This window comes from Anoplolepis gracilipes, chromosome 6, assembly GCF_047496725.1.
Source record: "Anoplolepis gracilipes chromosome 6, ASM4749672v1, whole genome shotgun sequence".
Classification (NCBI taxonomy): Eukaryota; Metazoa; Arthropoda; class Insecta; order Hymenoptera; family Formicidae; genus Anoplolepis; species Anoplolepis gracilipes.
The window spans coordinates 10690810-10704123 of NC_132975.1; the positions used below are offsets into that span (position 1 = coordinate 10690810).

Consider the following 13314-nt stretch of genomic DNA (forward strand, 5'->3'; position numbering starts at 1 on the left):
TTCTCTCTCTCTCTCTCTCTCTCTCTCTCTCTCTCTCTCTCTCTCATTGAATATCTTTCTCAATCTCTTCCTCCTCTTTCATTATCTATTTCATTCTCTTTCAGTTTTTAATCCCTCACTCTCATTTTCAATATCTCTTTCTCTCTCTCTCTCTCTCTCTCTCTCTCTCTCTCTACTTTCTATATATATATATATATATATATATATATATATATATATATGTACTTATTCCGCTTTATTTTATCGATAGAGTACAGAACGACGTGTCAGAAAGTGTCTAGGTTTACCGTAAAAACATGATGACAGCATCGTACAACATGAGTTAACCTAATAAAGTCATGTGTAGAATCACGTGTAGTTTTGCACTAATTTGTTAATGGAGAATATTCATTTACTTGTAATATATTTTCTTGCTTGTAATTAATTCTTATAGCTCATCAATAAAAGTATATTTTGTTCAAATATATTAAATATACAGAAAATTATTAATTGTTATTGAGAGATAGACAAATCAAATATAAAAAAGGAAGATGAGTTTGTTTGTTATAAATAGGTAAATGACATAATGTTTATTAAATAATGATCTTCTCTATAAATTATACTTTAATTTTTATTTAATATATATATATATATATATTTTATATAGATATGAAGGCGAAAGTGAAGAGAAAGTTGAAAATGAAACAAATCATCTTTCTGATTTATTAAAGAGAATAGAAGAACGTAAAAGACAAAGAACTGCAGCAAATAATAAATCCATAGTAGATACGGATCAAAACAATTTAAATAAACATAAGAAAAAGAAAAAGAAAACTTTGCTTAATACAGATGAAACTAATGATTTACATATTGAGATTAAAAGTGGACACAATGAAAAAGTCAGTGAACAAACTACAGGAATAGGCAAAACATTGACAAAAAAGAAAAGGAAGAATAAAGATATTGAAAGTGAACATAAAACAGCACAAGAAAATGAGAAAGTGGGCGAAAATAAAAATCTAGCAAATGAAAAAGAGGCTAATGCAAATATTACAGAGAAAGAAGTACCTTCGCAGAATAATTTTGTAGTATTAGGTACAAAATCTCGAAAAAAGCAACGTGAAGTTAAGAGAGTATTGCCAGATTGGCTGGCACATCCGGAAGTTATATCTGCTGATTTAAATAGTGGACCTAATTTGGAAGAATTAAATTCAGTTATAGATGATAAATTGATAGAAGTATTAAAAGCTAATGGCATTGTAAAATTATTTCCAGTTCAATCTAGTGTTATAAAATGGTTACATAAGTGTAACATGGATAGAAAATTAGGACGATGGCTGAGAGATACTTGTGTATCTGCTCCTACAGGCAGTGGTAAATATTTGCAACAATTAATAATCATGATAATTTTGTACAATATGTGATCTTAACGAAATTATAAAATATACCTTTTCTCTGTTTTAATATTATTTTTTTACATTAAATCATTTTAAATTATTTAAAATTTTATTATAGGTAAAACTCTGGCATATGTATTGCCAATTGTACAGGAATTGCAAACACGATTGGTACCAAAAATACGCTGTCTAATTGTTCTACCAGTACAAGAATTGGCTGCACAAGTTTATAAAGTAATGGTCACTTATACATCTCACACAAATTTAAAAGTGGGCCTTCTTTCGGGTGCATTTTCGTTCGAACAAGAGCAAAGTAATATAATTAAGAAAAGTATGTATTTGTCTTAAAGTGCCTAATAATTTAAATTAATATATAAAAACTTAACAAAAAAATTTATTTACAGCTGAAAGGGGAAAGTATTTATCCACAGTGGATATTATAATTGCAACTCCTGGCCGTTTAGTAGATCATATATTAAAGACACCTGGATTTTCCTTTGATTCTTTAAGATTTCTCGTTATCGATGAAGCCGATCGAGCAGCAGAATGGATACAGTATATACCTGAACCTCACTCTCGCGTTCCTATTTTAACGCTTGGAAATATACATTCCAGGTTAAAATTTTTCTTAGTAAAAAATTTTTTAAATATATTTGAATATTATATTTTCTGATATAAGAACAATTTCTAAATTTGAAGATACAATATAACGATTGTTTTATGTGTACTACTAATTATTTATATTAATTTATTAATTTAAATATGTCTGTTAGTCACTTATTTTAATTTATTAATTTTTTAACAGTAAAGTCACACCAGCTCAAAAATTATTATTTAGCGCAACCTTGTCGCAAGATCCTGAAAAATTAAACTGGTTAGGCTTGTTTCAACCAATATTATTCACGACTGTTGTGACCGACAAAGACACGGATGTAAATTTGGACAAGATTGCGGGTGATTTTGTCGGACGTTACACAAGTCCGGGAGAACTGACGGAACTCGCAGTGGAATGTATAGCCGAATACAAGCCAGTTGCTCTGTATCAGCTGTTGACGAGACAAGATACTATTTCCAAGATTCTCGTTTTCACGAATTCCGGAGATACCGTACACAGACTGGCGCTCTTGATGCGATCACTCTTGTCAGAACGGAATGTCGCAGTCGGAGAATTATCTGCACAGCTCGCGTCAAAACAACGCGAAAGTGTCCTCAATAAATTCGCAAACGCAGAGATACATGTGTGAGTTTTACATTTTGTCAAGATATAATAATTCTAATTTTATAGAACGCAATTTTTTCCATTTTAAAATTATGCTTTAATTTTTAATTCTGATTTCTTTACTAAGAAAATAAAATAAAGATAAAATGTATTTTTTTGTAAAAGTAAAGAAAGAAATAGTTTCAATAACTTTTTTAATAATTTTATTATCTTGATTAGCTTAATAAGCTCAGACGCCCTGGCTAGAGGTTTGGACATTTCGGATGTACAACTTGTCGTATCTTACGATCTTCCAAAGCACATCAAAGGCTATATACATAGAGCCGGTAGAACTGGACGGGCTGGTAAACCAGGCATTGCAGTGTCCATACTAACACAAAATCAAGTTGGGATATTTAAGCAAATGTTAAGTGGCGCACATAAAATCGTGCCTAATATCGAGCGAATGGAACTAAATACTACGGCGAACGCGATCAATTATCAGAATCATCTTAACAAATTGCAGGAAATTCTTGAGAAGGAGAAAAATGAGAGCGTAGAACGGAAGAAAGCTATTAAACGTAGACGTGTGACGAATGTGATTAAGCAAAATGAAAATATAGAATAATTTTTTGAGAAAAAAATGTCGTAAGTTCCTTTCCTGTGTTTTTGTACTAATGCAATTACTATTCGAAAAAGTTCGTGCATTGATAAAATTAATATGCTATATGAGGTACAAAAATGTATACAAATAATAGGGTAACATCGATAATAACATTTTATTGTCTGAGATTAATAGTATCATACATCATGCTCATTCCCTATCATAATTCGTTTTATAGATAGTCGCGATATATCTCGTTTCAAACTGTATACTAATTATTACTCCCATTATTTTTTATTCCGTCGAAGGCAAGGTATTCACAGTTTTAATTTACAAAAGAAACATATGGCATTGTGTTAATTGAATAACGACGCAGACATAAGTTATTTACTATTATTGCTGTGTATAATCTCATTGCTCAGAACCGATTGTATAAACTTTTCTTTCTCGTACTTAGAATAAAATTACAGGAAAATGTTTTATTGTAGCTTTCTCTTCAATTTTTAAAAGCATTTGTTGATGAAAAATTATGTTTTTCGAATTTCACAGAGATGGCCACAGCATACAATAATCGTAAACGCGCAATTACATATTGATATTGAATTATATTGAATTACAAGTTACAAGAATATCACTTTTGAATCGTGAAATTTCAAGGATGAAAATTTGAAAGACTAAACATACTAAAAATTGAAGATATTCCTTTAAGAATTTTTTTATACATAACAATGCAATCTATAAAGTATTGAAAATCAAATGGCTTAACTCTTAGTCAGTTTTACAATTCATCGTAAGCAATATTCTTCATGTGTGATATTATATTTTACATGTATTTAGTATTTATATATTTCTTAATTTTTGTCACATATTAATATATATGACGTCTAAATTTTGATTTTCAACAATTGTATAAATAATTGCAGGTTTTCTCTTAGGACTCGCATATTTTCGCATAATATACTCAATTACACGACTTGGACTAAAATTCAGACACCCTCAAACTTGTAATTCAAACTTTGGGCATGTGTCAGAATTATTACTGTAATTTTGTATTGCGCGGTCGCAATCGGCGAGATTAAACCGTGGATTAAATCGCATAGATACCGAGGTAATCGTTCACTTAAAAATTGTTGATTTCTTGCGAAAACAAGTTTTCTTAAATTACTTCTCAACATGTGCGTAGATTCCCGTTTAACCAACACACCATTAACATTTCGTTCGTCGGAAAGCAGATGCGGATTACGCCAATAGAATCTAAATAGATCGGCTTTCGACTCTCTCATGAATTTTTGAATTATTCATCATTTACATTAGCTATGTTATTTCGAATCACTTATAATAAGTTTGTATCTTTATAGAAGAAAATAACAAAAAGCGCATAATATTTCGGATTAAATTTTTATTAATATATAATAGATTTTTAATGAAAAAGTTCAAGTTTTCGAAATAAAATAGACAAGTTTTTGGTTTTGATATTTTGATATTGTTATAAAAACGATTAATCTGAAATTGTAAATTAAGATAACAGAATGAACAATATTGGAATATCAAATTCCAAAAAAGTACTAATACAATTGAGGCAAAAAGCTTGCGATCATTATTTATTTTTTAAGAACAGATATTTAATAAATTAATATAGAGATGAGACTTGGTATGTTTTTATTCTAGATTTCGTATATTTGTAATTTTAGACCCTTGCAACCCTTTCACCCTCTCTGTATTCATTAAAAATTAGCAATTAGATTGCCATGATGTATATGGAATAGGCAGTAATGTATACGGGTTCAGTAACTTTTTGTCACTTACTGGTTATATTCGACTTTTAATTTTTATAGGGAATATATGAGAATCTGATATAAAAAAACCGTGAGATGAAAAAAGATACACACATACATATATATATATATATATATATATATATATATATATATATAATGAACTGTGTATATATATATATATATATATAATGAACTATATATGAATATAAATCATGACAGAGTATAAATACGAAAAAGTTTAATAAATATAAAGTTCAAAAAATATTTCATAAAACTAAATAAAATTTGATTAAGTACAAAATTTAAAGAAAGTAATTCTCAATTTTATTTCATATATATATTTTCGAAAGTAGCAAATGTAAAAAAATATTTAATTTTAGATGCTTTAATAAACTATAAAATCTGAAATTATATAACGAAAATTTGAATAAATTTTTATTTCATCAGATTTTCATATATTTCTATGAAAATTATAGTTGAATCGGAAATTTATATAAATTTATTTATTAAATAAATTTATTAATTTGTATAAATAAATTAATATATAAAAATAATAAGAGATTTTTCTGTAATTGCCGATCTTTCATTTATATGATGGAACAAAAAATGTTTCCCAAAAGTATAACAGTTCAACAAAAGCATTCCGCTTGAATTATCTGAATTCTAACGAACGAGTCAAATTCACATTTATATGTAATATATATATATATTTATATGTGTAATATATATCTTATGTAATGTATATGTATATATAACTGTAGATACGTATCGTGCATATAGGCAATACTTATCTTCCATGTTCATTATGATACAATCACGCGAATTCACCTTCTATGTCACATTATTACAAAATCTACCCTCGTTTGAGGATACATCAAATCGAACGAGTCCTAAACGCTTACCTCAAAAAAAATTTAAATGTTCACACACCTTCTGTGTTATTTACACTTACATATGTATTTGTTAATATGTAATATACGAGCGTATGTACATACATTAAACGTGGTCCTATATGATTCATATGTCTCGTTGCTGCGTATATGTATTTTTTTATACTTAACGCCGATAAACTCTCCGCGTTTTTGTAATAGTATATCTTATGATAAGAGGGTATCCAATTGATTTTATCTAATGAGATTCTGTATATTATATATATGAAATGTACATTATGTATATTACATATATAGAATGTATAAGAAAATTGCGCGTTTTCTCTCGATTATACATATGAAACAGTAAGTTGAAAAAAAATGTTACAATACCATGTTTAAGAATAAAATGCTCTGACGAATTCAAAATTTTAAAGATAAAGATAAATAATATAAAATATGTATATTTTATTTAATTATATAGTTTCAAATATAGTTTATTTAACACATTTTTTTTCATCTTCGTCAAGCACTTTGTAATTATAATATGAAAAAAGAGGTGCGCAATTTTTTATATATTCTGTATATATTGCGTGAAGTGCGCCAAGCAATTTGAGATGTACTTAAAAACTCGCCAGATTTTTGCAATCACCATCGCTACGCAAATTTATGAAATATGTTGCAATAAAGCATTAACGCAAACGAATGAGATAAAATACATTTTACATAATACATCTAATATAATATAGTATTAGCATATTCTTATTATAATAATTTATTTAAGCCTTTATATAAATTATATAAAGTTCAGTATTAAACGAATAATTGTGATAAATAAACGCCACTTATCTCATTAAACGTAATTAAATTAATAATTGCGAGTTTCATAAAAAAATTTGCGACGAAATATTTTCTACAAGAAATAATGGGAGAAACGAGAAAAATCAGCATTTTTCTAGCGAGTTTTTAAGCTCAATGAATGTTCGATCTGACGAGTTTCATTATACCGTATTTATTGTCGTACTCTCCATCCTCTGCGTATAAATTACAGTATACATCGGCTCATCTAACCGTAAAAGTGCACCGACCGAATTAAGCCGCGTCAATTTGCGATAGTCAAGCGCACATTTAGCCTGGCAGGCAGTGTCATGATCGCGACAGATGAAAGATAAAAAAGTATCATGGAAGACGCGAAACGGGACTGCAAAATGATTACTAGCGAAATAGGAATCAGAAGCCTGAGTGAATCTCATTTTTTTATTTGAAAAAAACTTTGTACTTTATCGATTCTCTATATTTTATATCGAGATGCAGTTGATGCATATCTCACAGCAATACTAATTAATAAAATATATTTATTAATGCTAAAAAATAGAAATATATAGAATAATTCACAGAAAATATTACGGTGAATTATATCAAGTAAATTAATTACTTTGCATTTCTAGCCGTTCGATAAAAAAAAGCTTACGAACTTCCGCTTTATATATGTATAAAAAAATCTTTGTATCTATAAATATGATATAAAATATAAAGAATCGATAAAAATGTAAAGAAAATTAAAGCTTATTTGACATTTATTAAAAATGAAGCTCAGGCTTTTTTAGTTCCGATGCTAATGATATTTTGTTAATGTTTATACAGCCAAATTTCAGAAGATTTAAAATTTATAATTAATCCAATAGTAAACACTCGTCTCAGTATTTTCTTTTATCGATAGTAAAAAGAAAAACTTATACTGAAATACTTGTAAATTACAACCCGTATATTTTTAACTCTAAGCGACAAGAATATAAACATTGATTTGCAAGAACTGTTAAGGTCAAATCAGCAAGTTCGTGCGTCGCATAAATTCCAATAGATTTTATGCAATATTTCTCATCAAATAATTTACAATTGTACATAAAATTAATCTCTCTTACAAAAATAAAATTTAAAGAAAAGATATTATTTTTCGACTTGTATGTCTGGTGATTTCTTTATTTGTATATTTAGTTTTTTAACACAGTATATGTTAAACTTTATTTGCATTATGAGCATCAAATCTTCAAACAATGCTAGAAACATTTTTGGAGAAAGCTAGAACTTTCGCTAATTTAGTTGCGAACTCCTGTGACGTGTGAATGTGAATAGCACAGAGAACTCATCTCGCAGTTCTCTCTCACACATTTGCATTTTAACATTGTTTCTTTTTCCGTTTGTCGTGTTGTCAGAAAGAGCGCGATACACGAACATTGCTTGACCTGTATTTTACCTACAGTTCGATTAATCGCCGGTATTCAAACAAGAGAAAAAGAGATAGAGAGTGTCTCTCTTTAACTCACACGTGTCAGTCGAATATCGCACTGACACCGTGTTGCGTATATTTACACAGACTCTGTCGAAAGTTTCGTCATTGTCTTTTTCGATCGCATACACAGATACATATTAATAGTTATATAGACCGAGCATTCATGATATAGTCTGAAGAATAAAGAGAAAAAGAGAGAGAAGCAGAAAAGAATTCCATCTCTTTCTAACAAAAATTGCATAGGCACGAATGAAACAGACGAAATCCTTTTCTGATTCTTTGTCTTTTTAAGTATCATGTTCTCTTCTTTTTTACCTATCTGACCTTTTACTAACAAAGCATTGTGAACGTAGGACCAGCTCGGTCTATATATGTATATTATGTCTATAGTGTCGCGCCGCAGTGACTACATTTGATCGTATCTAAAAGTCCTTGTTATATCGAATAATGGGAAGACCTATTTCATTTTCTTTTTCAGCGTAGATTTGCACCTTCCGCTCTATCTTCTTGACTCTATTCCCATCACGAGCCTCAAACCCTCGAACAATGCTATGGAAACACTTTTGAAGAAAGCTGAAATTCGGTTTTATCAATTTATAGAATTTACAACAAAAATATAAAATAACAATTAAAACTTATAATAAAGTTCTTTGAATTTGTACAACTGTAATATATTTATCTCCTTATATATTTAATTAATTATAAATTATATTTTGAATAATTGTGTAATTATCTAGTAATAATTATAGTTGAAAAAAGACTAATAATCAAGTTGATTCATTTGTAAAATGATATTTTTTAGAAGCACCTTCACGAGGACCATTTAAATGATTCGGGAAGAGAGCCAATTTTATCTCTTTGGTATATTCTCTCAATTTGAATTTACTCTCGTTCTTCATTCATATTTACAATCATCGCCAGAGGGACTGACCTGCCTAGATAGGATTGTCGTGTACGCACGACGCGTCCCTTTGCGTTACTTTTAGGCGACTAATGAAGATCCACGAGGGATTCCTAACTGATCCCTTTGTTTGCTTTTCTAAGTTCATTCATTAATCTCCATTTTGCATTCATAATAGCTTCGTATGCAAATGGTGTCCGAAGATACTTATCGCGAGATATTAACTCTCTTGATGAACAAGTAATAAAATGTAATTTTATTATTTAATTTTAATATGTAATTAATTAAAAGTAAAAAATTTTATTATGTAATTAATTTTAATTGTTGTGCACACACGTATTAACCTCTCTCTGATTGAAATTATTTTCCTTTATAAAAAAACAATATTTTTCGTATATGTTTCGATATATTTAGCGAATCTTGAACAAAGTTTTTTTAAGCAAAACTATAACAAAAACTTTTACAAAGATATCAGATTCTTGGAACAAAAACGTACGGCAAATTTATATTGTTTATCTTAAAATTGTGATTAAAAGATAACAGGGCATTTATATAGATGATAGGAGGTAATGAAGATAACAACTAGCCAGTCGATGTCAGATTCCGTCGGAACCAGACTTTTCTCTTCTTAAAAAGATTGGTTTTCTACTTTCCAAAGGTATTGGATTTCACGATCGATACTTAGAGCGAAGCGCGTAATCCGAGAAAGCATTTTGACATCACAAAAAACGTAAAGTACATCAAATATTGATTAAAGAAGAAGAGTCTGTAATATTCAGAGATTCCTCTATAACGATTACTTCCTTTAAATATATTCTGACAAGCTTTAAGAGAAAATTTAGTCCATGATTAACCGTAGAGATAATCGTTTCCTGTACAATGCAGCTATGTCTGCAGTATTAAATGTCTCAAAATTGACTTTGATATAGAAAAAATATATGGATATTATAATATAAATTGTAAAAAAAATTATATTTAATATAAATATATAACAATATTTTCTATTTATTATTGAATACATAATATCCGCTTTATTTTAATAGATATCAAAATTAGACAGAATAGACTTGATGATAAAAAGTTTTTTGGACAACAAAATTCTAATAAAAAAATTTTTTAAATTCATAATAGTTAAAAGCGTGCGCGCATTGATCTTAATACATATAAAAGTTTCCAAGCCTTCAACGTGCAACACTCAAAAGCTCCTCAACGTCAACTCGTGAAATGTTAATTTTTTTTTATCTTGCTCGAAAAATTTAAAGTCTTCTAAATTTATCGATTCTCAAGATTCTGAATCAGCTCATAGATCTTCATAACCGCCGATTCTATTGTAATCCTTTATGCCTGACACCATGCCATCTTATAGAGTAATCGACAAAAGAAGTAGAAGTAGAATCGCTGACACCGTGGGATGCCTGAAATTCGCGGCGTTCAAATGGATGATAACCCAAGGCGGCGACAAAGAAGGCGCGACAAAGGGCCTATCCGTCCTCTGACCTTCCTGAAGAGTGCTACCGACCATGATCTGCGTAGTACCGAAATCATCGTCGCTGCCGACGAAATCGGTCTCGTCAAAGCCGCCCACTCGTCTGCCGTTGCTATTGTTGTTCTTTTTCTTGCCCTTCGGTAATATCTTCTTACGGGATTTATCCAGATTCTTCATAAGAGTCGTCGGTGTCGTCTTTGCGAATTGTAGCTCTAAACAATAAAAAAGTAATATAGCTACTGTATGAAATGAATATAGTGTATTGAATAATAACAGCGTTCAAAATTATTTCTTTTAAGTGGCGTATATTTAAAAGTTATAAATTTTTAGGATTTATTGATAAAAATCATTAAGTTATCGATTAAAAATAATAAAAAAATGTTTTGTTATCAATTTAATGTTATGCAACAAGATGATATATATATATATACACATAAAGTATTGTTGTCAGACGCATCACTCATCTTGTATTAAAATCAGGATACTTTTCCGGAGACAAGAGTTGAGACAACATATTTTCTTTTGCTATCACACATATCAAAATTTTCTGTACCTTGCAATCGTACTGAACCTTCGGCTTTGCCGAGCGCGTTGACGGACGAGCAGACGTATCCGCCGAAGTCCCGTTTTTCCAGGGAATTGACAGTGAGATTCATTTGCCGGGAGTAGTCGTTCAACGCGTACTCCGACATTGAGTATTTGTCACTAGGCAGCAGTTTTTCGCCTAAATAGAAAGCGAACGAAAATATTATGTTACTTTTAATTATATACATGACTCCACTTACAGAAACATTTTCTACGGAATTCGATTTCTGGCATAAAAGCGATCGGAAATATGGCAGTGCAAGATAGGCTAATTGATAATAATTTAATAAAAAAATTGCCTATTTAATATATGTCTAATAATAAACATTTCATTTAACTCTAAAACTTAACTCTGAGATAAATTTTTGCGCGGCTGATTTATTAAATGTTGAAATTATACATTACAAACTGTGTTTTAAAACGCTTCAATATTCAAATGTAAAATTTTTAATTTAATATTAAGGACACTAACATTTTGTGGTAATATACATATAATTCTTAATATATTATTTAATATAATTTTTAATATTGTATGTATAAACATATATTATGTATATAAAATATTATTTTTTTAGAGAAATGAATAAATATTTTTCTGGAAAAATATAAAATCATAAATAAGGAAAAAATTATACTTACTACTTACTTATTCGAATCAATAATTGCAGCACAAATATATAACTTGCTAATAATCTTTTTACAGCTTTTCAATCCAAGCGATATGTATGATTCAATTTTGACAACTGATAGATAATTATTTCTATATATATTTTTTAATATTTATTTATTATCGTTTATTAAGATACGCGAAAGATACTAACATCTTGAAATTCATCAATCGCCAGAAAGTGTCATCGTTAATTAAATATTTTCGAATGCATTGAATTTTACGAGAGATTTACGACGGAGCTTTTTTCGGAGCAACAGTGCGCGTTTAGCAGCAATTCACAAATTTACATATTTGATTAACGCAGGCAGCTGGCGAGTAAAAATTTTTCTGTGATAAAACTATAGTAGTAAATGGCGTGAAATGCAGATTTTCAGTCTGACACAATTCTGACTTGCAATCAATATTATTATAGCATGTCGAAGTTAAGCTTTAGAAATTGATTGCAACGATTCTATGCTTAATCAAAAATGCAAATTTATTGGTATAACATGACATAATACAAACTACAGAGTGTTCAATTAGTATCGAATCAAAAATTAATAAATTTTTTATCGATTTAATTGTCGCGAGATGTATTTTGTTCATTTACAAGTTGAAAAATATTTGTGCTTTAAAGTTTCTATAAAATATTTATCTCACAATCAGATTAAAAAAAAATCTCTCTAAAATTGTATGTCGATTAACATTTGCAAGATATTTTGTACAAGAAATAAAATATAGAAATATTAAACAGTCTGTTTTTTTCTTACCTCCTTCTCTGTACCAAGTATTCATAGCATGAGGTGATGCTTCGACGTAACATTGCAAGACGACGTCACTATTAATCGGCGCAGCCACCAATTGATTCGTCACTTTAATAGACGGTGAAACTGAAACAATCGAGCATTAAATTGCCGCAATTAACGGCAATACAAAGATATAGGATCAGATATATTATGGATCGATATAATAGCATGTTACTCCGTCAGCATTCTTCAACGATATTGCGCTAGAGAAAGCATATAACATGTATGTGACTAATATATACTTTGATTGAAATATTGAATAAAATATTTTTGTTTCTTTTTAAATATTATTTATAATCATTTTCATGTTTTATATCAATCTTCGCAATCTTGCATTTTTTAATGCAAAATTTCTTATTCCATCACAGAACTATTATCTGTTTGATTATTAAAAAAATAAATTTATAAAGTCGTGATAAAAAAACTTATTTATATAAGCAAAATAATGTAGGACAGAAAATAAAATCAAGGAAATAAAGAAAAGTAAAATAAAAAGTATATTTTGAATCCCAAAGAGAACTGCGTGCTCCTCATTCAAGAATTAACCGGTCTCACCGCATTTTGCGCCACCCTAGCAGTGGGTTAATATTACATTTCGTAAGCAGAGCGAATTAATGCGAAACCCTTTGCGCTCAAATATTTACATGCCCCGCGACGACGTGGATAAATCGTCAAGCCCGCTGGTTAATTTTGCAGCAGCGCGCGGCCGGAAGTTTTGCGCGTGAGAAAAAAACGCTCCACGCGAGCGGACTTCGGAAGGGAGGAAAGAGGG

The 13314-nt window shown here is 29.5% G+C and overlaps 2 protein-coding genes across 4 annotated transcripts in view; one reads left to right on the forward strand and one right to left on the reverse strand.

The window, feature by feature from the left end:
- The first annotated feature begins 318 nt into the window (after positions 1–318).
- Positions 319–5060, forward strand: Dbp73d (putative ATP-dependent RNA helicase Dbp73D). The gene is made up of 6 exons (XM_072894405.1): positions 319–553; positions 647–1353; positions 1495–1707; positions 1781–1991; positions 2182–2616; positions 2815–5060. The coding sequence occupies exons 1-6, from the start codon at positions 531–533 to the stop codon at positions 3200–3202; spliced, it is 1977 nt and encodes a 658-aa protein (XP_072750506.1). The 5' UTR covers positions 319–530; the 3' UTR covers positions 3203–5060.
- A 268-nt stretch (positions 5061–5328) lies between these two features.
- The window catches only part of Dip-lambda (Dpr-interacting protein lambda), a 149337-nt gene continuing 141351 nt past the window's right edge, over positions 5329–13314 (reverse strand). For all 3 annotated transcript variants that reach the window (XM_072893676.1, XM_072893675.1, XM_072893677.1), the window contains exons 9-11: positions 12507–12626; positions 11056–11226; positions 5329–10714 (exon numbers count right to left, since the gene is read on the reverse strand). In XM_072893676.1, the coding sequence (XP_072749777.1) occupies positions 10377–10714; positions 11056–11226; positions 12507–12626 (629 nt within the window). In that variant the 3' untranslated portion in view covers positions 5329–10376. The remainder of the gene's footprint in view (positions 10715–11055; positions 11227–12506; positions 12627–13314) is intronic.